The sequence below is a fragment of the Gopherus flavomarginatus genome, chromosome 2 (genome assembly GCF_025201925.1).
Source record: "Gopherus flavomarginatus isolate rGopFla2 chromosome 2, rGopFla2.mat.asm, whole genome shotgun sequence".
NCBI lineage: Eukaryota > Metazoa > Chordata > Testudines > Testudinidae > Gopherus > Gopherus flavomarginatus.
The window spans coordinates 36,588,697-36,616,160 of record NC_066618.1 but is presented as its reverse complement, the minus strand read 5'-3'; the positions used below and the strand labels follow the sequence as shown (position 1 = coordinate 36,616,160).

Below are 27,464 nucleotides of genomic sequence, written 5' to 3'. Positions count from 1 at the left end.
TTGAAAACCTGATCAGAAGCTGGTAACTCCAAAACAAGGTTTTCTAAAATCCTAGGTTATGGCTGTAGCTGAGACTAAAATCTCTTTTCTCTTTGGCCACTGCAGCAGGTAAATCCTGTACCACAGAACTTTAAAATGGCCTGTGAATGACTGTCTCAGTTCAGATTGCATCCACACAAACTCAGAAGCCAGCTCCACTTCATGTGAATAACTATCAACAAGCTTCTCAGAGAAGATCAAATAAGTCCCAAATGCCCTCTCTCCAGACAGCAGTAGTCACATGCTAAGACAGCCAACCCTCGCCCCCCAACCCCACCCCACTCTTTACAGAATTCAGTATTTTCCCTGAGCAAGATATTAGAGTGCTGGAAGGAATCTGCATCAGTACCTGGGATCCTCAATACAACTGGGTAGCACTTACCTCTTGCAAGTGCCCCCTGGCAGAATGTGTGCACCTCCACTCAGTCTCTATAATTGTGCTGTCTTCTGTAACTCAGCCCTCCAGCCAAGTCACACACAGCTTATATATGAAACAGAAACAAAGCAAACCCCTTCTGGGATAAAAAGTCCAACAGAGGCCTATCTTGGTATCCCTCGGGTGGTACGACTTCCTTTAGCCCTCCCTGGGCTCAGTTTTTAAACAGTCCTGACACTGGTATGGGTCCGTGCAGGGCTGTCCCTAGCTATTTTGGTACTCCATGGAGGTCTGAGGCCAACCCCCCCATGCCCCAGGCCTCTGTGCGGCGGAGGGGCGCGGGGGGGTTGGCCTCAGGCCTCCATGGAGAACAGGTGCTGGCCATTTCCTGCAGGAAGTGGAGTGACCTGGCCCAAACCTGCTCTGCTCCCCTGGCTCTCAAGCTTGGGGGGAAGACGGGGGAAACCACCCCCCAGTGCTCGCCAGCAGTGCGACTGGGAGCCAGGGGAGTGCAGCGGAGCAGGCTGGGGCCAGGTGGCCCTACTTACCAGTGAGCGCAGGCCCCACCGCTTCTGGAGTCCTCAGGGGAGTGGAGACAGGGCTGGGGTGGGAAGAGGTGGGGCAGGGAAGAGGCTGGAGCCCTGGGGAAGAGCCGGGGCTGGAGCAGCATGCAGCTGCGCAGGGCACCAGGAAATCTGACTGCTCCAAATCTCCTGGTGCCCTACGCAGTTGTGTACTTTGCATATGGGTAAGGATGGCCCTGGGTCCATGCCCCCAAGTCTCTCTCCCTGGAGACATCTTCACCCTCTCTGGGCCCTTCTCTGATCCCAGTTCTCCAGCTGAGTCGCTAAATAGTTCAGGTCCCTTCTGGGGGTGTACCAAAGTCCGCTAAAGTTCAATATCACTGACCCTCTTCAAGGTCTTCTCTGGGATCAGTTCAACTCCCTCCTCAAGAATTTAGCCCCTCCACTTGCGGCCGGTGGGGTCCTGGGCCTGGCCACTACTCCTGGGTCCCAGCTGAGACACCCTACAAATAGCAGCCACCCGCTGCATCCCTTTGACTACTCACGATGCTGCTACAATTTCCTGAGCCATTTCCCCAGCACCTCTTCACCCTCACCTTAGGGATTCAGCTGCCAAGTTCCAGCAACAAGCCAGGAGCTCCTCCTTGATACCCTGGTCCCTGACAGCAACCAACCAATCCGTTTGAGGTTCTGCAGTCTTTTCAGCCAGCCAGGAACACCATCCTTGCTCCTATGGCTCCAAGCAGAAACTGCCTCCTGTTCTGTACCACAACTCCTTTTGTCTGGGCCTGGAATGGCTGCTCCCCGCAGCCTCCCTCTGATTGGCTGCTTCCCATGCAGCCTCTCTAGGCCACTTGGAGGACAGTTCCACTACTCCTTTTGGGGGACAGGGTATGGCAGGACCCTGAGGCTTGCAGCAGGGGACCTCTGAGCCTGGTACACCCCATCACACAGACCCACGATCACTGCGGCTGTGGAAAGATGCATCTGAAGCATCTGGCACCTTTATTGGTAAAAATCATCAAATGCCACCTTTGATGAGGGCACCTTTGATTAGAACATGCCTTAATGCCACATATTTTTAAACCTTCTCTTGACTCAGGCCTTGACAATTACCACCCCAGCAAACTGTCATTCTTGATCAAGATAATTGAGAAAATAGCTGAGTAGTAATCTCACTCTGTACCTACATTAATCAAGTAGTAACGATGAAAGTGGTCATCCTTAAGAATGAAGGATGTAAGAAGAGAGGACAGGGCTCCTAGCAAGAAGGCAAAAGCTTTGAAGCTTACTAGCTAATGGTTAGAGAAATCAGAAACCTGATGGCTTTCAGAAAAGTGTAAGACTCTTCATCTTAGCTTTTCCATATTCCCAACAGCAAAGAAGAGAGGAATTAGAACTAGAGAAAAAAGAAAAGAAAAAAAGAGAAAGGGGATAAGGAGCAGAAGGAGAGCAGAGAGAAGATAAAGCAATAAAATTAGGCCATGGAGCATTTGCGTGTTCGGTTTTTAACTCTTTGGGAAGTTGCTGAAAACTACAGTGATGCGTGCCTTGAGAAAACCTGGATAAATAGCAAGGGTAGATGACAATTCTCAAATAATAAAACAAACTCATTGTCTGCCCCTAGAGGACATTTAGAAACTAAAAGGAAAAAAAATTAGTCAACTCCTTCCTCCAACTGAGATCATGGGAGGGTTTGTATGCTTCCACAATGCATGAACCAACTTTTTCCTTGGAAAGAGGCATTAGCCAGCTTTCCCCCCCCCCAAGATGCCACAGAATTCAGCACTTCTGCCACAGAATCCACTATTTTTCAGCAGCCATTTGCCTAACATTTTGGTTTCTAGCTCCCTGCTGTGCTAGGACCTGCCTGCAGCTGATGTTTGCTCTGCAGGTTTCTTTAGGGGGAGGGTGGAGAATGTATCGGGCTACTGTACATTCTATATGCATTATTCCATGGAGCTAGGTAGCAGGTCACTGGAGAGTGGGAACTGAAGTTCAGCTTGTATCTTCTAATTAGAAGTATATGCTGGCCACCTCAGCCACCTGGAGAAGAGGACAGCAGTCAAGACCTGCATATAGAAGGTGCTGAAGCCAGCTAGAAGCTCCGCCCTTCCCTGGAATACATAAGGAAGAGGTGATTCTGAGCTGGACAGCCTCAGGAGTAGAACGGGTGCTGCCTGAAGACCATAACAAAAAATGTATCTTTTCGAACAGTCATGGTGAAAACACTGATCATGACATTTTATGTCAAAATAATATAGCTACATATTTTTGTAGACATGAAAATGAGGGATATTTTGCTGCAAAAGACTAAGTTAATATTGCCATTGAGAAAACTGGTCCCACTGTGTCATGGAGCAGTCGGGGCTCTGGCTATGAAATGAGAATCTAATGACGCTATTAAAACTAGGTTAAAATATAACAAGCAGATCAAATGTTGAAGACATTAGTGGCAGAAGTTATAAAAAGAGCCGTGAAAATATATTCCATAAACTCAACACTTGTAGGAGAGCTGCATTAATAAATTGCATTCAATTGAAATTGTAAGGCAAGCATAGACCAGGTTGTGTAAGCATAAACTTGACACCAAAAAGTACACTGGCTCCCAGTTTTCAAAAGCTACCACCAAATCTGCACCCAAGACAGAGGTCAGGATAAGGGTACTCTAGAAATGAGACTCAAATGCAACAAGTTACTGGAACCTGTAAAATGTGCCCATATACTAAGTAGGAGAGTCTCAATAGGTTATGCTGCAAAGACTAAAACTGTCCTAAACTATCCACAATGAAAACTTTTCCATAAAAAACACAAAATAGTAGAGATTGTGATACTAAATCCAACGGCACAAGTAACTATTTCACAATTCACGCAGCTCTAACACAACAAGATTCAGTAAAAGACTACCCAAATCACAAGACAATTAGGTTCTTTCAGACATTGAATTAAAGTAATAACTGACTGTGTTTGGGGAGGTGTGAGGGTACATGAACATGGAAATATCAGTGGCTTTTTGCGTTTGAGGAAAAATATTTTAAATAAAGCCAATTACAAGGCACCACCAGAAAGTTCCCTTGAAGAGAAGGCACACTGAACAATGCATAACAACAAGACAGAGGAGCACAGAACCGTAGAATCCAAACAAAACCAGAAGATCACACACAAAAAGTGTACATTCCACAAGAAACCTGACGTTACTCTGTATTCTGCTTTAAGAAAGAATTTAGCAAGACTAAGTATCAGGATACCACAGATGAACAAGCTATTTACAGCATTCTACACGGCATGAAAGGGGAAAAAAGAGCCAACTGGCTAGGAACATAGCTCCTCTAAACAGGGGTTCTCACAACCTCAGAGTGCAGCCACCAACTCTTACTGGTGGCTGCTCTGACAATTTTTCCTAAAATGTTTAATTTACTTTACGGGAAAAAAATAAAATATGCACATATACATGTCCAAATCATTGCAATTTATTTATGTAGGGTTCTGCGCCCCCCCCGCCCCCGACTCAACAAAAATAAATGTACACTCGTCCCTATTCTTTACTGGACCTAAACAGAATAGAAACACAAATAAGATGCTTTGCACATTCTTGTCTTTTGTTCTAGTTGTTTCTTTTGCTTTTTGGGTTGCTTTTTATTTCATTTTTTCAAGCTTCCTGGCTAGTAAGTCTGCTGCTGTGAAAAGTGATGCTTGTATGTTAATATCACTTTTCACAGCCTCCCAGCTAGCTATTAAGTCTGCTGTGAAAGTGATATTAAACACAGAAACATCACTTTTCACAGCAGACTTGGGGTACAAATTAAACCCTGATGAGGAGGTGGATAGGGAGGCAGAGGGGCCATGGATAACAGAGGGAATGGATGTGAGGCTAGGAAAGGCAACAGGGCTCATGGGGGTTGGGGGAGGAGGTGAACCCAGGACTGGAGCCCACTGCCACGCAGTCCCAGAGGCTGGAGCCTGCTGCTAGATGGCTAAGCAACAGAGCCCAAAGCCCTGTGCCCAGGGGACATGGTCCAGGGATGGAGCCTGAAGCCCCATAGCTGAAGCCTGCCACTCACCACTCCGTGGCTGAAACCCAAGCCCACCACCCCTGGGAAGGTGGGGGTTCACTGGCTGCCTGCTCCTCTAGCATTTGTCTCTCCAGCAGGAGCAAGGCCCAAACTCTTGCTGGCGGCCATGGGGGAAGGGATACTGGTTCCCCCTTCCCCCATTCACCACCCAGAAAGCTGTGGCCTCAAGAAAAGCCACTGGTGGCCTCATGCAGCCACGGTGGCCACACCTGAGAAACACCGAAGAGTAGGGTTGCCAACCCTCCAGGATTGGCCTGGAGTATCCAGGAATTAAAGATTATGTCATGTGATGAAATCTCCAGGAATACATCCAACCAAATTTGGCAACCCTACTGAAAAGTTGATCATCAATTTTGTAAACATATTGCTATGTTTAATATACACAATAGCTTCATACACAGGGCACTTAGCAGGAATACAGAGTTTTATTTATTAGAGACAGAAGAATGTTGTACATTTTCCAGGCTTACACTGGGAAATGAATACTTTTCAGTTCTCTTTAATCTGCTATACTAAAACTGTTTGGACACAAACGAAAACTGGTCCCCATTAGTAACAAGCATGAGCTTTGCAGGAAGTGTATGCCCCAAAATACTACATGTTTGCATTTTAAATTATAATCTTAATAGAGCTAGAAATACAGAATTTCTTCTTTAAGAAATAGCTGGAGAAGCAATCCTAACTCACCATATCAAATGAAAGGGGATGAATGTTAAGTGTCTTTTTAAAACTATAAAAACGTGAAAGCACTTAGTGTTATGAACCAAATTACAGGTTTGTGTTTACACTGTCCATTTAGGCTGAACTAGGCAAGTAAGTTCTTGCTAAGTAATTCAACTACAGGACTTGTGTTACTGACACTTCCAAGTGAACATTTTTAAGATATCAAAAGCACAAAAAAGAAAACCCTGAATTTCACAATTGACCCACTGCCTTGAAAGGTTTGCAAATACAATTCACACCATGTAATGCAGCACACAGAACTTCTCAGTGTATTAGATGCAAGGATTTTCTAGCATGGCCTCCAACTGCCCTCCCTAGCCAACAAATTAAGAACAATCTGTCCTGTAGCAAAGACAAACGCAAACACTCATAATTTTTCGAACTGGCACTAGGTATATTGACTATTGTCACATGAAATAAACTACATACCCGTTACTGGAGCTGTCGGAGTGCACTGCCTCTACACATTCACACTTGCACAACATCCCTCCCCAATTTTGCCAAGACCTCACATAAATAGTAAAAAGGAACCGAGGGCAGCTGGAGTCATTGTCCCTTACAAGTCTCCACAAAGAACACTCAAACCTGCAGGAGAGTGAGAGGACTTCTGGGTCACTGTTTTCTAGATGGTTCCAACCCCTCAGCATGAACCATATTTTTAATCATGTGGGTCATTTGAAAACTTAATTTGATATATTGAGACTGAACAATTTATCATGGGTTATGAAAATACAGAAGTAAAAACAAACTGAGCTTGGTTGGACAAATGTGTACATTTTTCTTTTGAATATGACAACTATTTTTCCCTTACCATGCTTACCTTTGCGTTTCTTTAATATATAAAAATCCTCTAAACAATTATATTTACTGTCCCAATGTTGAGTTTAGCCACAAATCATCACAAAAGCAGAGAAAGAAAACATATTTGGTATAACAATACACTAGAAGGTTCCTGCTCCTTCATGATTTGGGAAGGTCAATTAAACCACACGGAAACTGGCTTTTAAAGTTAGCCTTATTTAAATAGCTTGAATAAAATTGCTTGCAAGAAGTGAGTCAGCTGAGTGGAAAGCATTTTTCTGAACTTTTATAGAGCAGTAATTAAATCAGAAGATGAAAGCCTTGCACAATGAAGACTGACAAACAATAGCTTCAATTTAAGATAACCTTAAAAGGCAATGTACAAACATACATCAAGAGACCTTCATGGAAAGTACTGGTTACTAAATCAAATTTTTTTTTTTTTTTTTTTTTTTTTTTTACTGTTTGTCAAGGTTAATTTAGGCATCAGATATTTAAATTCCAGTTCCTTCATGTGCTGCCCTTCCTCATTTTTCATTAAAAAAAAAGTGACATGCCTCACACAGGCAAATTGATACTGTTTCTCTTTTGACCATACAATTATGCTATGTCATCTAAAACAGACTTCCTATATCACAGATCAAAGTTCTTTGCTCTTTTTGTTTGAAGTTTAAAACTTTCTCAGTTACCCATAAACAAGATAATCAAAAGTTTCAATACATCTTACATGTATGGCAATTGTTTTCCTTTATTTTTACTCTGGGAATAGGAGTTAAAAAAATTACATATTTTTCAAAGTGTCACATCCACAGTTTTGGGACTCTACATTTCACAGTGAAACTGTAGTGCGCATGAAAAGCTGGTAGTTTATAAAGAACATGCAGTCAAATAAAAAACAGTTTCTTTAGAGAAATAATTATTTCTCATAATGCATTAACTTAAAGAGGACACTCACTGGTCTCAACCTTACTTACTCATCGTTAGATCTGCTCTTGCACCAACATCACCAGGGAGGTATCTTATACAACCCCTCATCTTCCCTGAGTTCAGACACCGTCTGCTGGAGTGTGGCAGCACTGACACTCCAGGTTACGCTGGCTCCCTCTGACTGCGCAACTTTTAGCTCTCTGCTCTCCATGACAGAGCCTTGAAGTTAGCTCGTCTTACAAACTACTGACAACTTAAAATGAACTGGATTTTCAGTCAGCATAATTGGATGGCCTCTCTTTTAGGGAAGTCTAAGGATCCTGTGTACTGAACTTGCATTCCTTCTGGCTCAGTCAGGGCTCGCCTTCATGACAGCATTAGCCCATGGATTAATTTGAGCATTTACCCAACAAAACTCTGGCCACACAAAAATCTCCAGCTCAAGTCAAATGGTGCGTTAAACTGGACCCAACTGGCCCATTGGATAGTGTAGATTGTTGAAGCCTGAATGCTGCTGACATTGGAGCTAATACAGCAGCGAGAACTCACGTGGCTTATGCCGCTAATACAAAACACTCTGCACTGCTCAGGTTTTGTTTTGCATTGGGACAACTCCTCTGGAGTTTAGTGAGGGTAAACTGAGTGTAGATCAGTTGACAGTGCATGAAGAGGAGCCCTTATAGAGGAAAAAAAAAATCACTCACTGACGCTCTGTCATTCTAATGACATGGTTAAATGCCACCAGGAATAAAATCCAAGAAAATGGAGTCACAGGTATTCAACAAGGGTTCTCTTGCTTAGTAAGTAGAGTATTGATTCCCATAACATCAGGTGAGTTACTTTAATAAGACGCATTAAAAATAACCAGAGCTGGGAAAAGAAACCCAAGGAAACATAAGGAATAAAGTCTGTAACCAAGAATGGGACAGATATGAGAGAAAAACAGCTTATGTTGACAAGCTAGAGGATCCACTTAGTCCTTTCCAGGACAAGCTGCGAAGTTCTCTCTTGTAATTTTACACAAGTATTATAAATAGACTAACTGGGAATCTTCAATCTCGTAAGATTTGCTAGTGCCTTCCTTAATCACAGTGAGGCCACGGTTAAAGGAATAACCATAAGACTCTCGTATCTCCTGAATTAATCAATCAGTCACCTTGGTTTGGATGAGGGCCAACTAAGATTAGGTTGGAAGTTTCTTCTGAACAATACTTCCTGTAACCCTACCTGGTCTAAGCACTTCATAGGATTATCTATGAGCTGATCAGATGAGACTACTAGCAATCACTTCCTTCACCACCAGAGAATTTCTCACATTGCTCAGTCACAACCATAATAACAAAGATAATCTTTCTTGGTACACTGTTTGGGACAGGGCCATCTGGAAGGCAGTATGATCCATACATTGTGAATTGGGTGATCGCAACAGCACAAAGTTGCCTTTTAATTAGTCTCTAATAAGTTTATTGCTGGCCAAAGAAAAAGTATCAGAGGTAAAAACTTCCTGCAAGAGAACAGAGTAGTTTAAAGGTTTAAAAGCAATATCTGGGATGACCTTCAATTGGGACCAGGTTGGCATAGGGCCAAATACATAGCACCTATGCAAGTCCCATAGCTAAATTAGACTTCCTGGGCTTTTACACACAACATCTTTTGACTTGGGGGAGGGGAGGAGGGATGGGACACACTATGCAAATGAACCCTCCAGTTTTACTTCCTCCCCAAGCATGCTGCCAAGCAGAACTGGGCTCTATAAAAATCTGTGCCACTTGTTGCACCCCATACAATCTGGCATTGCAGAGAGCACTGGTTCCTGGGAAACCTTTTATCTAATGAGTGGAGGGCTAGAGTCCTCCAGTGATGCATGTTTTGCAGTTATCAATCTCTTGATGTTTGCAATCATATACAAAATTGCTTACTTGGCAAATGAAGCATAATCGTGAACTGTTTCAGTAAATGGTAAACCACGGTTCCTATACTGCAGTCTGAGGACCAGAAGTGTCTATGGAAGCACTTACTGGTGGTCTGCAGAGGGATATCAAGTGGGTATTCCTTATTTTTCGAGAACTAGATTACATTTTAAAAGCTAAAAGTAGAAACGTAATATTACAAAAGTCTTCAGTCTGTCTAAGCAATTTCTGCAGTTGCCATAGGAATGTTATTTCATCACCAGTGGAAAGAGACGACTCTTTATTTGCTCATGTATACATCAGTGATGTACTGGCACGCATGCCTATCACCACATCAAAGGACATTCATTTTAGTGCCTCATACCCACCCAAATGTATACTTTTGATAAGAGCCTATTCCTCTTTTCAGTACGGCAATCCAGATAGATCAAAATGCTTGGATTGCAACCAGTGCACACATTCTAATCCAGGCCACCGGAGGCTGGAAAAATGGGGTGAGCCTTGCACAGATACAAAAATTTGGATCCGACCTGCCATCAGCACTCTATCTACCTACCTACCTACGCCCGCACCCTCTAGAGCAGCAGTTCTCGACCAGGCAGCTGCGAGCCGATTTCAGGAGCATTGCAGGGCAGAAGCCCATAGCCCCAAGCCCTGGTGCTACCTTTAAGGGATAGGTCCCTAAAATAGGAAGATAGGAGAAGACTTCACAGCTAAAAAAATATAATTTAAATGATTCTAAAGCAAAATATGTTATGCCAATTCTGTGACATACATTAAAGTGAATATATTCTAATATAAGTCAAGCCAGATTTGGAGTTTTGAATATTTTCTTTATGAAGTTTAAAAAATTAAGAACTTGATTTTGTTATGTCTTCCCTCTGCTTCTGCTACTATTCTGCTAGACAGCAGATCAAACAGACTCCCTCCCCCACCACACACACATCCCCCCTTTGAAAAATCTTTTTCCCCATTAAAGTGGCAACTGCATGGCATTGGTCTCGATTTTTCCACAAGAACTGCCTGTGTTCCACACTTTGAGCTCCTAAATACAGATATTCTCACTAAACTGTAAATGTATTTTCCCTTGTTGGATAAAGTGTAAAGGTTACAATTATGACAGAGGGTTTATCTACATAAACATTCAGTCTGTGGCAAGCATGGCGGAGTGGGAATCTACCCCACACTAGCCGTTAGTGAGCATCAGCAGGGTCTACACGGAGTTAGTGTACAACAGACCAGTGCGGGACAGATTTATACCCCAGTTTACCACAAAAATGTTCTCATATCTTTGGTACTTGAAGCCCAAAGCCATCTCCTCTCACAGTTTTAAATATAAACCCAATAGTGAACATTCCAGAACGTGCAGTTCAGTTTTGGGGCAAGAATAAAACTTTTCTTTTTCTTCTATTCAACAGAGCAGTTCTACAAAGGATGAGCATAGGACCTAAAACCATTGTGGAGAAATAAATCATAAGGCTTTTAAACAAGACCTTTAATAAAAGCCAGATAACACAAAACTATGAATGACCACTGGTTAATGTTCCATAGCCCCTCACTTGACAAGCAGTGGCCACAGGATACAGAAGGCCCATCTCTGCTAAAACAATGACAATGTTTTCTAAATGAATATCATTTAAAAAAAAACACACACATCAGAAGTATTAAGCACTGGAACCAGTGGAAGATGGCCTTGGCAATGCTGACTGAACACACAGATAGGTAACCCTCTTCCAGAATTGCCAAGCTAAAATGTTCAATAATCACTAGTTAGTTTAAAAAGCCAATCTCATGCTGTGTGGTCTTTTCAGATTGAAAATTAAATCTTAAATGCACACAAAAAGTTCACTCAAAAATGCAGGCAACTCATCTGGCTAATACCGTCTCAACTCCTGGAATAAGGTACTGATCACGCTCTCTCTCCTCCCTTCGCCTTTTCCTAGACTTCAAGTTCCTTTCCACCCAGAAGGGGCACTCTCCCATTTACTAACTCCCCCATAACGCATTCTTCCTCAGTGTCCCGTTCCCTACATTCACCACCATTGCCTTTTGTTCATGCACTGCATACAGTGGGTTAACTTCTGAAAGCATTGTATCAATGCAAAACCACAACGTTTGTGAGTGGAATTAAGTTCATTCAGAACAAGAGCTGTCACTGAAGTCAACTTTCTATATCTGCAGAAGAAAAACACAAGAAGTGATATAGAAGACTAATATTCTCAATATGAAAGAACATTTGACTTTCTCTATCATACCAGAACCTACCCAAAGCCAAAACACAGGCTTAAAATATCAGGTCAGAATTTTTATAACTTAAATACTTTAAATGTAAACACCTAAATCAATAATTAGGTTCCTAAGTAAGCAGCTTGATTGTTAGGATACTAAGAACCCACAGATCCCAAGGAAATCAAAGACATGAAGTCTTGTAGTAGCTTATCCTTTGTGTTCCCTTACAAGGGAGGAAACTGAGCAGTTCACATATTACAGGTAGCATTCACTGTTCGGGAAAGATGAGAAATTGAAATGATGGTAGTTGCTATGGATACTGCTACACAAAAATAGGAGAGAAAATGGAATGAGCTAGAATATAATGAACTATAATACCAAAATATCTTGTAGGAATTAGATTTCCAAGCTCAATTTTTTTCCTGCCATAATATAACACAATACACTGAAATAAGTTTCTTCAGTTTACAGGCTAAAAGAGGAATTCAGTAGAAAGATCAATCACTATTTACTTATAATTTATGAACTAATCATCTCAAAACAGTTTCAAAATAATATTTTAGATCAAAGAAAGAAAACCAAATACTGAATAGCTTTAGTGGAATACATCAAATGAAATATCCTAAGGATCCATGCATTAACATTTCACACTGTTCACTAGTCAACAGCTTATTAGTATTAGCCCAAAACACCACATCTGACCTTTTTTCCAAAATTAAAGTGAGAAAATCAAGATGCTCATTCTGTCCTCTTGATAGAGATATCAGAACATGACCTGTTTTTTCCCCAAACTTTATACATCCAGTAACTGCAACATAATGGGTATAGCTGACGTGCATTGTGTGTGTGTGTGTGTGTGTGTGTGTGTGTGTGTGTGTGTGAAGTATAATATATAAAATAAAAATATATAAAATAATTATATATATAAAAATTCAAAAAAGTGTGACAATCTTGTTTTAGAAACATTTGTGGATTAATGCAACCCAGAGAGCAATTTTTCAGTGCAATCAGACAATGAGTATGCTGTAAACTGTCCAAGGAATTCTTGTGTGAATTAAATGTGAAATTTGTGCTCAAACACTTTTATTGCGAATGAACAAGGATAATATAAACATTTGCTAGTCATTCCTGTACATACTGCACTAAATTATTTCGGTCTCAGTATGAACTCAGGATAGAATCATTTTCATCATTTTCTAATGAACAGCATATGATAAAAGGTAATAAGAAACACTGAACATATGACTCCCAGACACTAGCAGAGCTGCCACTAAGAATATTAAATTGTATTTCTACTTCATACATACACACCCACACACTCCTACTATCACAAAGTTGTGACTATTTGTAGACAGAAAATTAAATATTAAAACAAGTTTCTGAAAAATACCCGCCCCACAGTGTAGACATACCCCAGCACTCCAGGGATATCAACAGAGAGCGTTCCACTTGCTAAACTCCTTGTTTTACTGATTTTAACTATATCCATGGTAAACACACAATTAAATTACTTAAGAGTGGATGGAACCATGGCTAATCAACATGGGATGGCAAACGCCAAATAATCAGCAACTCTCTCTTAAAGATATAAAAATATGACAATGCTTACCTGAGGTTCTTATATTATGGATTAGCATTGTGAATACCAAACTTTGGAAAGGTGACTCCGTCCCACACTATTCAGGAAAATGAAAACTAATGCCTATTACCATCCAATCCCATGGCATGTTGTTAAAGTCTTACACTGTGAATCAAGATGTGTATCTTTCACTTTTTTCCTGCCCCATGCAACAGCAAGCTCTTTTAGAGGGGTGCAGTCTACAATGTGATACTAACCGGCCAGATGACAGAACATGGCAGAGTTTCAGAACAATTCACTTGTATGTGAATATAAAAAAAACCGTTAGTATACATTCAAACTAATTCACTCATATGCAGATAAAGATCAAAGAAGATGCTGATTGCATTGTTTTCATCTGTAGTTCGCTATTACAATACTTCTACATTATGTGTACTCTGTAATTAAATTAACCCTAGATCAAAAGTGTGTGTTAGTACTAAAATGAGAATGTACTTGATGTGTAAACTTCATGAAGACTAATGAAGGATTGTTGTGTGCAATTACATTAAAATTTGTATTGTGTATAATATCTCTGTAATTACATTTACCCATCAAATGTGATTGGAGCCTTGGAAATCATAGAAACATAGAATATGGGTGGTGGATAACCTCAAAGCAAGGTTCAACAATATGGAAATGCAGACTGAGTCTGATTTCTGTTGATCAAAACCCATGTGGGAGAAGACACTATTCAGATTATTTTCTGGAGAAGCACAAAATGGATTTCAAGGAATGATCCTGTACCTATGAACTATTTGGACACACAGACAGATCCACAAAGTTACTTCGCTTAATCCTGAGAGATTTATGGAGTATATTACTACATCTCTGCTATCATTTTGGACTTACACACTGATATTCACCTATTAATGTATTTTACATGCTTTAACCTCTTAATAACTCTCCCTTATTCTTAGCCAATAGATCTTTAGTTAGTTTACTAGAGAAACTGGCTGCCAGCACTGTCTTTAAATCATAAAATATTAGGGTTGGAAGGGACCTCAGGAAGTCATCTAGTCCAGTGGTCCCCAACATGGTGCCCGTGGGTGCCATGGCGCCTGCCAGGACATTTATGTGCACCCACCTAGTGCCCAGCAGGGGAGAGAAGCCGTGGCCCCGCGCCTGCCGGGGACAGAGAACTCCAGAGCTGCAGGCTTTGGGTGCCGGTGTTCTCGGTCCCTTGGCAGGTGCGGGGCCACGGTTTAAGCCAGAGAGAAGCCACGGCCCCATGCCTGCCCGCGACAGAGAACTCATAGACTCATAGGTCAGAAGGGACCAATCTGATCATCTAGTCTGACCTCCTGCACAAGGCAGGCCACAGAACCCCACCCATCCAATTTTATAACAACCCCTATCCCAGGACCGAGTTATTGAAATCCTCAAAAATGGTTTGAAGACCTCAAGCTGCAGAGACACCACCAGCAAGCGACCCGTGCCCCACGCTGCAGGGGAAGGCGAAAAACCTCCAGGGCACCTGCCAATCCGCCCTGGAGGAAAATTCCTTCCCGACGCTGCAACTCCGAGGCTGCAGGCTGCGGGCGCCGGCGTTCTCTGTTCTTGCGGCTTCTCTCCGGCTTCATATATTATGTTATATTAAATATGATGTTTTTTGTATTATTTAATGTATAAATACAAAATAAGCCTTGAAAAATCGTCGGCGCCTGCCACATTCTTCTGAAAACATGAATGTGCTACTGGCCACAAAAAGGTTGGGGACCACTGATCTAGTCCAACCCCCTGCTCAAAGCAGGACTAATCCCCAGACAGATTTTTGCCCCAGATCCCTAAATGGCTCCCTCAAGAACTGAACTCATAACCCTGGGTTCAGCAGCCCAATGCTCAAACCACTGAGCTATCCCTTCTTCCCTCTCCCCCCTTTTTTTTTTTTTTTAATTTAAACCAACCCACCTTGGGCAGGGCCCCCCATCATCTCATTTGATAAATAATATATGGAGATATACTGATCTCATAAAACTGGAAGGGACCCTGAAAGGTCATTGAGTCCAGCCCCCTGCCTTCACTAGCAGGACCAAGTACTGATTTTGCCCCCGATCCTTAAGTGGCCCCCTCAAGGACTGAACTCACAACCCTGAGTTTGGCAGGCCAATGCTCAAACCATTGAGTTATCCCTCCCCCTCCCTTTGGTGTGTGATTGAGGGCATCCGTTGACCTGGGGTAAGTGACTGACCCTTTGGGGTTAGGAGGAACCCAAGGGTTCCCAAAACTTCATTGCATCGTGACCCCGACAACAAAAATTACTACACGACCCCAGCAGAATTTTCCTAGAATAATTCCTAGAGAATATCCTTTATACAAACATTCAATCTTCATTTAAAATTTGTCAGCGATGGAGCATCCACCTAATCCCTGACAAGTTATTACAACAGTTAATTACTCTCACTGTTAAAAACATACACCTTATTTCCACTCTGAATTTCTCAGCCATTTGATTGTGTTATACCTTCCTCTGCTATCAGAGTCCACTATCAAATATTTGTTCCCCCGTAGGTGCTTACAGATTGGTGCTTAAGTCACCCCTTAACCTTCTCTTTATTTATTAAACAGATTGAGCTCCCTGAGACTGTCACTATAAGGCATGTTTTCGAATCCTTTATTTATGTCCATTACTCTTCTCTGAACCCTCTCCAGTTTATCAACATCCTTCTTGAACTATAGACACCAGAACTGGACACAATTTTCCAGCAGCAGTCACCCTGGTGCCAAATATAGGAGGTAAAATAATCTTTAAGCCTACTTGAGGTTCCCCTGTTTATGCATTCAAGGATTGCACTAGCCCTTCTAACCACAGCATCACACTGGGAGCTCATGTTTAACTGATTATCCACCACGACCCCCAGATCTTTTTCAGCCACTACTTCCCAAGACAGATTCCTGTGACCTTCTCGTGCCAAATGGCAGAGGGCACAGGGTGATTATTGAGTTTTACAAGAAACCTCTGGGTCAGACATATGCATAATAGCTCACCAAAGGGTGGCATGTGAGGTCTCTCCAAGAGTCAGTAGTCAACTGGTTGTCAAAAATCACTGAAATATGTATGGCTAATATTTATGGAATTATATATCTATACTAAAAGTTATGTTCTTAACCAAGAACATTTCTGGAGCAAGGCTGGTCACCAGATGGTGACATACTCCCTCTCTGAAAGGAACATTTCCGAGGTGACAGACACCAATGTCCCCGTCTGGCCGTTTATTTATTGTATGCTTCATAATGTAGGCCTGTTTGCACAGAGCGACAGACAAAAGAAGAGTGTGCAAAATTTACAAGAGTGGCGAAACACAGCAGGGGCTGTCCTGTTTGTGACCAAAGAAAGGATTGTTAGGCTATATCTGAAGGATACAAGGAAACAAAAGGATCCTTCACCTAGGAGGCAAGTGGACAGCATACTTATCTCATGAAAAAAAAGGACACCACAGCCAAACCTGAGTGAAAATCGCTGCAAGCTTGCAGAGGAGCTTGTTGGACCATTAATGTTGATTTTCAAAAAGTCTTGGAACACTGAGGAAGAAAAAGTGAATGTTGTGCCAGAATTTTAAAAGGTCAAATCAGGTGACTCACATAATTGTAGGCCTGTTAGTCTGACATTGATCCTGGGTAAGAAAATGGAACGTCTAATAAGGGACTTGAATCAGGGGTCAACCGCTACATTTTGTTTAAAAAAATAAAACCCAAAACACACACACATTGTATCTGCTCCAAATTTTCAGCACGATCTCTGAGCAAAGTTTGAATTTTCTGAGGATTTTCAAGGAAATCAGTTATTTCTGTTCTGTATTTGGAAAGAAGCAGGATGATGTATATAAGGAGGATGATGAACCACTGTGCACTCCATTACTGACTAAAGAGGACATTAAAACTACATTAATTATGGATAAGAATTTTTATGTCAGCAGCCCTGTATAGCCTGCACTCAAAACTCCTTAGAGTTGGCTCAGGAGATCTCTGATCCAGTGATAACTTTTTTTAAAAAAAGTTGGAATACCAGAATATTGGAAAAGTATTAATGTTGGGCCAATATTCAAAGAGAAAGAGAGATGACCTAAGTAATTATAAACTCATTAGCCTGACATCAATATGATTTTATTGAAAGTCAGCCTTGTCCAACACATTTTATTTCACTTTTTGATGTGATTAGAGGTTTGGTTGATTAAAGGAACTACATAAATGTAATATACTTAATTTTGTAAGGCGCTATAGAATATCATAGAAAACACATTAAATGGATTAAGAATGAATGTGGAATGAATAATTTTAAAAGTATAAAAGCTACCGCAAAACAAATCTGTTGTCCTTCAGACAGCTCTACTAAGAAATAGATACTGGATAGATGTGAAAAAACAGTTGTCAATGGGGAATCATCGTAGAACGAGGCTTTTCTAGTGGGGTTCCACAGGGATCAGTGTTAGCCTCAGCAGTATTCAATGTTTTCATCAATGATCAAGAAGTAAATATAAAATCACTGCTGACAAAATTTGCAGATGACACCAAATGAAGGGGACAGGTCACTGATAGAGCAATTTGGATCATTTGGTAAGCTGGGCCCAGTCAAACAAAATGAATTTTAATACACCCAAATGCAAAGTTATAAATCTAGAAACAAAGTCACAAAGTATGCAGGCCACACCTAGAGAATATGGGGGGAGGGAGGGAGGGAGGATCGGATCCTGGAAAGCAGTGATCCTGAAAAGCATTAAGAGGTAAACTGGACAAGCAACTAAGCATGAGGTCCCAGTGCAAAACTGTGGCAAAAATGGCTAATGCAATCCTTGGATATATAAACAAAAAAGAGTAGAGAGGGCTGTAAACAAATGCCTTGCACTCAGATTTAAAGAGCTCCATCCGTTTAATTTATCAACAAGAAGACAGAGGTGGATTTTATTACACTGTACAAATACCTTTACAGGAAGAAATACCAGGTACTTAAAGGCTCTACTCTAGTTGAGAAAGGTGGAACAACTTTGATGCCATGGCTGGAAATTGAAGTCCGACAAATTCATATTAGAAATAAGGCATGTATTTTTAGTAGTGAAGGTGATTAATGATTGGAACAAACTGTGAAAGAAAATGACAGTCTCCATCTCTTGATATCTTCAAATCAAGACTAGTTGCCTTTCTAGAAAACATGCTTTAGCCAAACATAACTTACTGGGCACTTTGGAGAGGGGATATTGTATGTCCTGTGTTATACAGGTTCATTAGATAATCTAATGGCCCTTTCTGTCTTTAAACATTCTTATGCACAATCATTAGCCAACAGACAGTATGGTTTATGTCTACTACTTCTGTTCTCTAGTGTGGTACACAGAAGGCTTTTTGAGAGGAATACATCCACAGTAATGTTCCCTCCATTTGAAATAGAGGACTAACATAGGGAATGGATTTGGCATTTCAGGGACATTTGTGTTGTAATGGGTAACATCTTTAAAACTGGAATGGTAATTTTGTGAAAGACCAAAAAGTTATCCGGAACCAAACAAAGAATTTCTTGAAGACCAGGGCCTGATCTCTGACACAGTACCTGCCACTCTCTCATATCCTATCTCTATCCTCAACAAAACATTTTGCTAACTAAACAATGGCAATCACCAGATATGTATTAGATCCCTAACCAAATTCTTTGACAGAATTACTTGCCTAATAGATGGGGGGAAAGCAGAAGATGTGATGTGCCTTGATTTTAGTAAGGCTTTTGAGACAGTCCCACATGCCTTTCTCACAAGAAAATTAGGGAAATGTGGTCTAGTCTAGTTTAACTTATTAAAATGTGGGTGCACAACTGGTTGAAGGATGGTACTCAAAGTCAAACAGAGGGCATATCTAGTGGGCAGTCCTGGGTCTGGTACAATTCAGTATTTTCATAAATTATTTTGATTTTGGAGAGAATATGCTCATAATCTGCAGATAACACTAAAATGGGAGGGACTGCTAGCACATCAGAGGACAGGATTAGAACTCAAAAATACCCTGACAAATTGGAGAATTGGTCTGAAATCAACAAGATGAAATTCAATAAAAAATAAGCACAAAATACCCCCAAATCCTTTTCAGTGAAGTAACAGTGGATCACAAATTGAATATGAGTAAACAATGTAAGTGTTTTTTGCAATTGCCTAATATTCTTCTGTGTATTAATAGAAGTGTTGTATGCAAGACATGGGAAATAATTGTCCTGATCTATTAAGCACCAGTGAGGCCTCAGCTCTAGTATTATGTTCAATTCTGAGTGCCGCACTTTAGGAAAGATGTGAACAAACTGGAGAATGTCCAAAGGAGAGCAACAAAAATGACAAACATCTTAGAAAACCTGACCTATGAGGAAAGATTTAAAAAATAGGACAAATTTTGCGTTGAGAAAAGATGATGGGGAGGGCGCACAGTAAGTCTCCAAATATGTTAAGGAGTGTTATAAAGAGGGCAGTTGTCCACTCAAGATAGGATTAGAAGGAATGAGTTTAATCTGCAGCCAGGGAGATTAGGCATGTATTAGGAAAAGCTATAGCAGTAGTTAAGCACAGCAAGAGGCTTCCAAGGGAGGTTGTGGAAGCCCCATCATTGGAGTTTTTAAGAATAAATTGGACAAACATCTCTCAGGGAAGGTCAAGGTCTACTTGGTCCTGCCACAAAGCAGGGGGCTGGAGTTGACTTCCCAAAGTCCCTTCCAGCCCTACATTTCTATTATTCTGAAGTTCCCAATACTTCATCTGTGTCAGGAAGGTGCTGCACACCTGCAACTCCTTGTAAAGTCAGTGGGATTTGAGGGTATTCACCTCCTCACTGAGAGCACCTCCATTCAAAAAAATATTCCAACAATCAATGTGGTAGTTTTTCACAGGCGCCCATCCACTTCACATAAGTGAAACAAAAGCTACTACAAGGGGTCCCTAGTATACATCTCCCCCTTATCCATCGTTTCGCATATCCATTGCTCATCAATAGAGGAACGTGTTCTGATTTATGTCGGTCCTGATTCGCATATCCATCACCTCACCTTTTGCCTGACTTTTCTGTGGATGCTTAGCATCCACCAGCAGCCAGCACCTCTTCTCCCCACCACAGAGCCTGTAGGCCCCAATCAACTCCTCCCACTTCCCTCACAGCGTTTCCTGAACACCGGGGAACAGCTGTCTCACGACATGCAGGAGACGCTGGGAGGGAGGGAGAGGAGTTGATCGGTGGTCCACAGGGTCGTCGGCAGACAGGAGGTGCTAGGGGTGTACCGGCTGCCAGTGGGTGCTAAGCATCCACAGAAAAACCATGCAAAGGGTGAAGCCATGGATATGTGGATCGGGACCAACGTAACTCGGAACGCGTTCCTCTATTGATGAGTGATGGATAGGCAAAACGATGGATAAGGAGGAGATGTTTATCAGGGACCCTGTGTATCCATTGCCCTTTTCAAGAACACAACCCCAACATATACTGGGGACCCCAATACAGGATTAGGTGAATCTTTGATCAAGTTAAGCTTCAAGTGAAAATGCTACCTGAATGCTTCAAAAAAGTTCATGTTTATAGTTAACCCTTTAAATTAAGAAAACTAAGACTAAGTCAAATCTTCATGCAGAACATTTAACTCTAATCAATTTGATTTTTAAAAAATCTCTTCAAATCAGTGCCAGAGTACAGTATTAACATAACCTCTGCTCTAAGTTTTTGTACTAACTTTTCCTATTCTCACCCCTCCTCCACTCCTCCCACACACACCCAAAAAAGTGTTCATTATGCTATTCCCCTAATCTCTTTCAAGTCTTTGACAATATTCATGAAACCTAAAAACATCAATTCTGGAAAAAATATTTCATTTTATAAATTACTCTGCTAACTTATCTTGCCAAGCAATATAAACGCGCTAAAGGAAAAATAAGCAAGCATGTTACTGCAGTCTCACAAGTGATCCTCTCTACAAAAATCTTCAGTAAAAGGCAAAAGATTTAAGAACTGAAGAGAAAACTACCTTAATACATAAACAAAAAACCTTCCTTAAGCTTAAACCTATTTAATGAAGTTGCCACTAGATGGCTCCTTTGGATTACGTATGTCCCAATAACTCTGTTCCATAAAATAACAACAAATTTGAGAGATCCCCAGATGAGATACCCTACCACCACTCAAACATACATCAGTTTGCATGTACAAAAGCAACTTCTGGTAACTTTTCATGTTCAATTACCTGCTCTCTTAGGTAGGCCATTTATTAACTATTCCTTGTAAAGGACTATGTAAGCACACCTTAATTTTGGCACACCGTAATTTTACTAAACTAACTGATTTCTACTTTAAGACATTACATGAAACTCATTCATTCATTCAATTACAAACAGCATATGGGTATAGGCTTCCCGATTTGATCCCCTGCATGCTAGCTATTCTCCTATTTTGGGAACAGGTAATGTAAAAATTGAAACAGCTTCAGCACCACTGCAGAAGCCTTTTTCACTCTGGCAACTGCACCCACCTGCTTGTCTACACCCAGACTACCTTGAGCTTTCCTGCAGCAAGACTTCAGAGCACCCTGGATGAAAGCAAGACTTCAGAGCAGTGGGTGAGAGCAGGTCCATCATCTTAACCTCCTAGGACTATCCCATCCAAAAAAACAAACACAATCGAGGATGATCTCTACAATGTGCTGTGCCTTTTGCTTTTCTTGAAGTCTAATATCATACACATATCAGTGTAGAACATGCTGAAACAGTAACAACCCTTCTGCTGTTTGGACCAAGTGTCCTGCCTTATACTGTTTAGGGTACTACAGGATGTTCTAGCAACACTGTATGAACATGAACACTTGATCACATATTAAGATAAAAACAAGCAAGCCTGGCTATTCACCTTACCTATCTTCAGCTAATACTGCTCCTCCTCTAATCTTTCCACATCTGCATTCTCTCCCCCTGACCACTACTTATATTCTGGGATATGATTTCGTCATGGATTCCATCTTTAATGTACCTCTAACTTCCTTGCCTTGAGCTGTCAGACCGCCCTGCAGTGGTGGGGATCCAGGTTGTCAGCGTCCCTCCACCCTCACCTCACACAGCAAAGCTCTGCGCTATCAGCACATACACACACATCCCTACAAGCAATGGGACTCAGGCTTTAGCCTCCCACCCGGCCGTCTGTCCCACCACAGACAGGTCGTGGGCCTCCATGAATTTTTGTTTATTGCCTACAATCTGTCTGACTTTTGCCAAAAAATAACCGTGACCTCAAACAATCATATTTAATGCCACCCACTCTGCCCCTACTGCTTCTGTGATCATCAAATCACCATTCGTGACCTGCTATTATCACTTCCCTTCCTCATTTCTACTGACTAGTCAAACTCCTCCCCTTCAGTTTTGATTCCTTTGCTGCTCTCTCCCAAATGCCATGCCAACATCTCAAACCTTTGTTTTGGTGCACCCTGAGTATTTGATTCCTCCTTTTCTGCACTGTTGAATGCTTCCTGAGAAAAATCCGTGAGTAAACAGTTTTCTTCCACTACACATCTTCTCTCAAAAGCACGGTTTTTCCCCTACTCTTAATAAAAGCTATCACATAATTTATGGATCTTCATCAACTCCTCCCCTTTGCCCCATACACCTAGACAGCCCAAATCTGGTCATTGCTTCCTCCACTAATTCTTTATACCAACCTTTTCTTTCAGTTCAAACAAACCTCTTGTCCATGCTTTCATTGTTCTTCATTACTGTACCCACCCACTCTGATGCACACATCACTACCCTATAATCCATGCAAAGTGGATAACTAAGAACATACATTTTTGCCAATTGATCTGATCACGTGAATAATGCCCCATAGTCCTTTGAATCTTGCCTTTCTTATTTCACTATTCTGCCCCCAACTACAATTCCAGCTCCGATATCCAATTCGTCCAGTTGCCACACAAAACCATTTCCCTACTTTCTTCCACATTGTTCCTGGCTACATAGAATCTTGCTGAGCGTGTCTATAATGCCACTCCCCTATCCTGATTCAAGTCCCTTCTTAGGGGCCCATTTCATTCATGAAGTTGACAAGAAATAAGCCAGAGACTTGTAGGTGATTTTATTCCACACACACACACACACACACACACACACACACACACACACACCCCTTCACTATGCAGGACACTGGTTCTTGTGAGCAGCCAGGTTATGTTACTGATGCTACCCCTTTTCTTCTCTATCAACTCCATCTTACTACGCCCTTCGTTATACTATCTTCCCAGGGCAGGGTTCATGTCTGAGGTGTATTGCAAGGCACCTAGTACGTTTTAAGTTGCTGTAATAAATAATCTTGTGACTTTAGTGTAAACTGTTAACTAATTTATTATTTCAGAAAAGGAAACTTGTCCCCACCTTCTACTCAGCCCATCATACAATGTGGTACATTTTGGAACTGTGCTTTCCCTCTGAACCATTAGGTATGGGCCATTGAGAAATACAGCTCAGGGAGGCTATTCAAATGAACAAAATTTGAAGTAAATAAATATCGATCTATGCCTCTCGCTGATCAGGTTATCCCTATGGCCAAATGGGGGAGTGCTGCAACACTTTGTCAATAACAAATGCATTTAGTTTCAGGGTGGTGGTTCATTAGTTATTGTATGTTCTGTACTTGTTCCATGCACAAGACTGACTCCTTTCAGCACCAAAGGCAAGGATGTTCCTTGCTTTGTGTGCCTGTGCCAAGGGAGTAATGGGGTAGTACTCTCCTCTGAAGGCTGCATGTCCAGTGTATCCTAGCACAGATGAGAACACAGTCTCCATATGGCTATTACTTCCTTTCTAGCACTGATTGGCAGGAAATAGGTGGTCAGAGACTGAGCACAGGCATGGCTCCACCCTAGAACATGCTAGCCAATGCAGCTGAGCTGGGAGTCGGGGGGGAGGGGGAGGATGTTGAAGGATGAAGGAATTATCTGCTCCACCAGTAGAGGAAAAGGAGAGCCAAGGAGATTCACAGTTCCTTCCCTAGTCTGCTCCTGAGGCACCACAGCCACACACCAAAACATACAAAATACCAATTTGAGATAGTGTCCTTTTAACTTTCTTTAAACAAAGCGTACTGCTCTCCAGAGAGATCTGTATTGGAATGTGCCAGTCTTCAGAGAGCTGCACTTGTACATTAAACTCAATGCTGATCCAAATACTTGATGTTTGGTTCAGTCACTTGCTTTGGGCCCAATCAAATCTTTTGCATTCCCAGAAATCCCTCTGTAATCAATGGGAGTTACAGGTGAGCAAGGAAAGCCTTAATTTGCAAGCCGAATTCTTCTCACAGACCAAAACCACTTATTGTAAAGGAAGGAAGGAAAGAAAATATGAGAAAGAAGGGAGCAGGGAAGAGACAACAGTAAGTGCCAAAGGAAAAATTAAATTAAGCAGGAATGAGATGTTGCTCTGGTTTCTAAAATGTTAATATTTGCAATTAAATAAAGGGGGAGCAAAAAAATTGCACACAAAGGCTGGAAAAAATGGAAACCGGCAGAAAAAAATAAAACAGGAAAAAGGTTTCTTCCTCTAACTTAACTGCAGTGTAAAATCTTTTATATACACATTTATTTTCTTGAATCTCTCTAAACTATGTTCAACAGGTCTTATTTCAGAGGGAATGAAAAATGAGAATGGCAGAATACTGGAGCTGATGAGAAGACAAATTAATGCTGTTAAAATTCTGAAGGGCATGTAGTTAAATTCATAGACAGTTATTTTTCTAAAAGTTACATGCCACATTTGTGGGTAAGTTTTTGCTTATTTCAATCCCAGCCAATGTTATGCACTAGATTTATATCTTGACCTCTCCAAGTGCTGGCTTGCTTTCACCAGAACAAACTGATCAAAAGCCATAAAGTTATTATTACTTGCACACAATATATAGAGAAAATGGTTTGTATACAGAATCAGGCTCCAGCCCTGCATTGTGATTTGTGCAGGTAGACCACTGTACCTCTGTGGAGTGCTACTGAAGTCAACAGGACTGCACTTGTGTGGATCATAATGAAGGATCATGGCCCTAGCATTAAAAACACTAAGCCAGTTGGTTTCTCACAAAGTACTCATATGAGAGCTACAGTATTACAATTATTCCATGAAGTTTACATAGTACACTTCATAGCACAGCCACTATTACTTACATCAGGGGTTCTCAAACTGGAGGTCGTAAGGTTATTATGTGAGAGGGTCATGAGGTCAGCCTCCATCCACAAACCCCACTTTTCCTCCAACATTTATAATAGAGTTAAATATAAAAATGTGTTTTTAATGTGTAAGGATGATCACACAGAGGCTTGCTGTATGAAAGGGGTCACCAATGCAAAAGTTTGAGAACCACTGACCAGGGTGAAAGTAACTGACATGACTTACCAGTACTGCCAGAGTCCTGAGGGGGCGTGGCCTCATCTGGAAGAGGCGGGGCCTCTCAAGATTTAAAGGCCCTGAGCACCGGCTGTGGCTGGGAGCCCCAGGCCCTTTAAATCAACCCGGGGCTCCCAGCTGCAGGTGTCTGGGAGCCCCCAGGGCAAATTAAAGGGCCTGGGGCTCCGGCCACCGCAGAGTTCCGTGTCCTTTAAATCCCGGCCCTAGCCTGGCTGCCGGAGCTGCAGGGGGGATTGAAAGGGCTCAGAGCTCCCCGCCGCTGCAGGAGCTCCGAGCCCTTTAAATTTCAGCTGCCGAGCTGTGGGCGGGATTGTAAGGACTCTGGGCTCCCCCCAGCAGCAGGGAGCTCTGAGCCCTTTAAATCCCAGCCCCAGCCCAGGCACCGGAGCTGCGGGAAGGATTTAATGGGCTCGGAGCTCGCAGTGGGGAGCCCAAAGCCCTTTAAATCCCTGCCGCGGAAGCCGGTGCAGTCCGGCACGGCGTACTGGCTCTTGCCGGTATGCCAATCCGGACCGGCTTACTTTCACCTCTGCCACTGACTTACATAATACACTGCTTTTCAAGTTAAAAAAAGTTAGGGGTGATAGAATACATCGCCTCTTGCGCTTAATGGACTTCTGCTCCAATGCCATGTGAAGACCAAAAAAACCACTCGCACTGTCACACAATTAATTTTTAACTCAGATCTAAAATAGCCAGTACAGTGCATACCCATTACTTTATTGATGAATGATAAATAAGGAATACTACAAAAGACAAACAAAAAAACACATCATACCTCCTCTATTTCCATTTTCTTCATCCTGTCAAACAAAAACAACACACAATTAAAATGTAAAATTTACCAAATGGAAGAAAACACGTACCGACAAGGTTTTCAAAAATAGGTGCCTCGTTAGGCTTGTAAACCCATACTTAGGCACCTAGATAAGTGGTCTGATGTTCATGGGAGAGACTGGATGTTTAGCAATTTTTAAAATTAGGCATTAATTACTGAAAATCTTGGCAAGGTGTATACACCTCTACCCTGATATAACGCTGTCCTCGGGAGCCAAAAAATCTTACCGCATTATAGGTGAAACCGTGTTATATCGAACTTTCTTTGATCCACTGGAGTGCACAGCCCGCCCCTCAGAGCGCTGTTTTACCACGTTATATCCGAATTTGTGTTATATCGGGGTAAAAGTGTATTTAAACAAACAAATCTCATCTTACTTTCTTGATATGTCACACTGCAGAAGTCACATGGCATTATTTGAGTCAAGAAAATATAAATTGCAAAGCTGTATAGCGTATGTGCAATTAATCTAAAATTGAAGGGAGAGGTTCCACATTTTTTGTCTAATGACTCATAAAATTGGTTCACTTTATAAGTCTGAAGTATTTTCTAACTGCAAATCCTGCAAACTCCTCCTGAAATCTAAACATCAAGCTTTGTCTGTCTGTAATATAAGTTTCTACACTTAGAATAGCTTAGGTGACAAATCTGTTGACGATGATGCTCCTTCTCTGATAGTTGCACTGACTTTTCAATATTAACAACTAAAAACTGAGTTGTGTCAGTGCAGTATGCAGCTATAACTTGAAAATACTCAGGAAGGAGAAGCTGAATAAGCAGTTGCCTTTTTTAAATAGCCAATTTTCTGTTCAGAACTCGTTATAACGTCAATATGGAGATTCAGTAGGAACTCCAGAGTTAAGGTCAATCTCCTATTCCATATTAAGGCTGATTTTATCTGCTCCCTGACTTCAAAATTCTACCAACTTGGAAACTGACACAGCCTTACAAAGTAGAACCCTTTCTGGAAAATTTAAGGCAAAAAGACATTAAGAAATATATGGGGTCTCTTCCCAGCCA

The 27,464-nt window shown here is 41.6% G+C and overlaps 1 protein-coding gene across 7 annotated transcripts in view; it reads right to left on the bottom strand.

The window, feature by feature from the left end:
- ARHGAP21 (Rho GTPase activating protein 21) overlaps positions 1-27,464 on the bottom strand; it is a 219,631-nt gene that overhangs the window by 85,100 nt on the left and 107,067 nt on the right. For all 7 annotated transcript variants that reach the window (XM_050938980.1, XM_050938985.1, XM_050938984.1 and 4 more), the window contains one exon: positions 26,385-26,409. In XM_050938980.1, the coding sequence (XP_050794937.1) occupies positions 26,385-26,409 (25 nt within the window). The remainder of the gene's footprint in view (positions 1-26,384; positions 26,410-27,464) is intronic.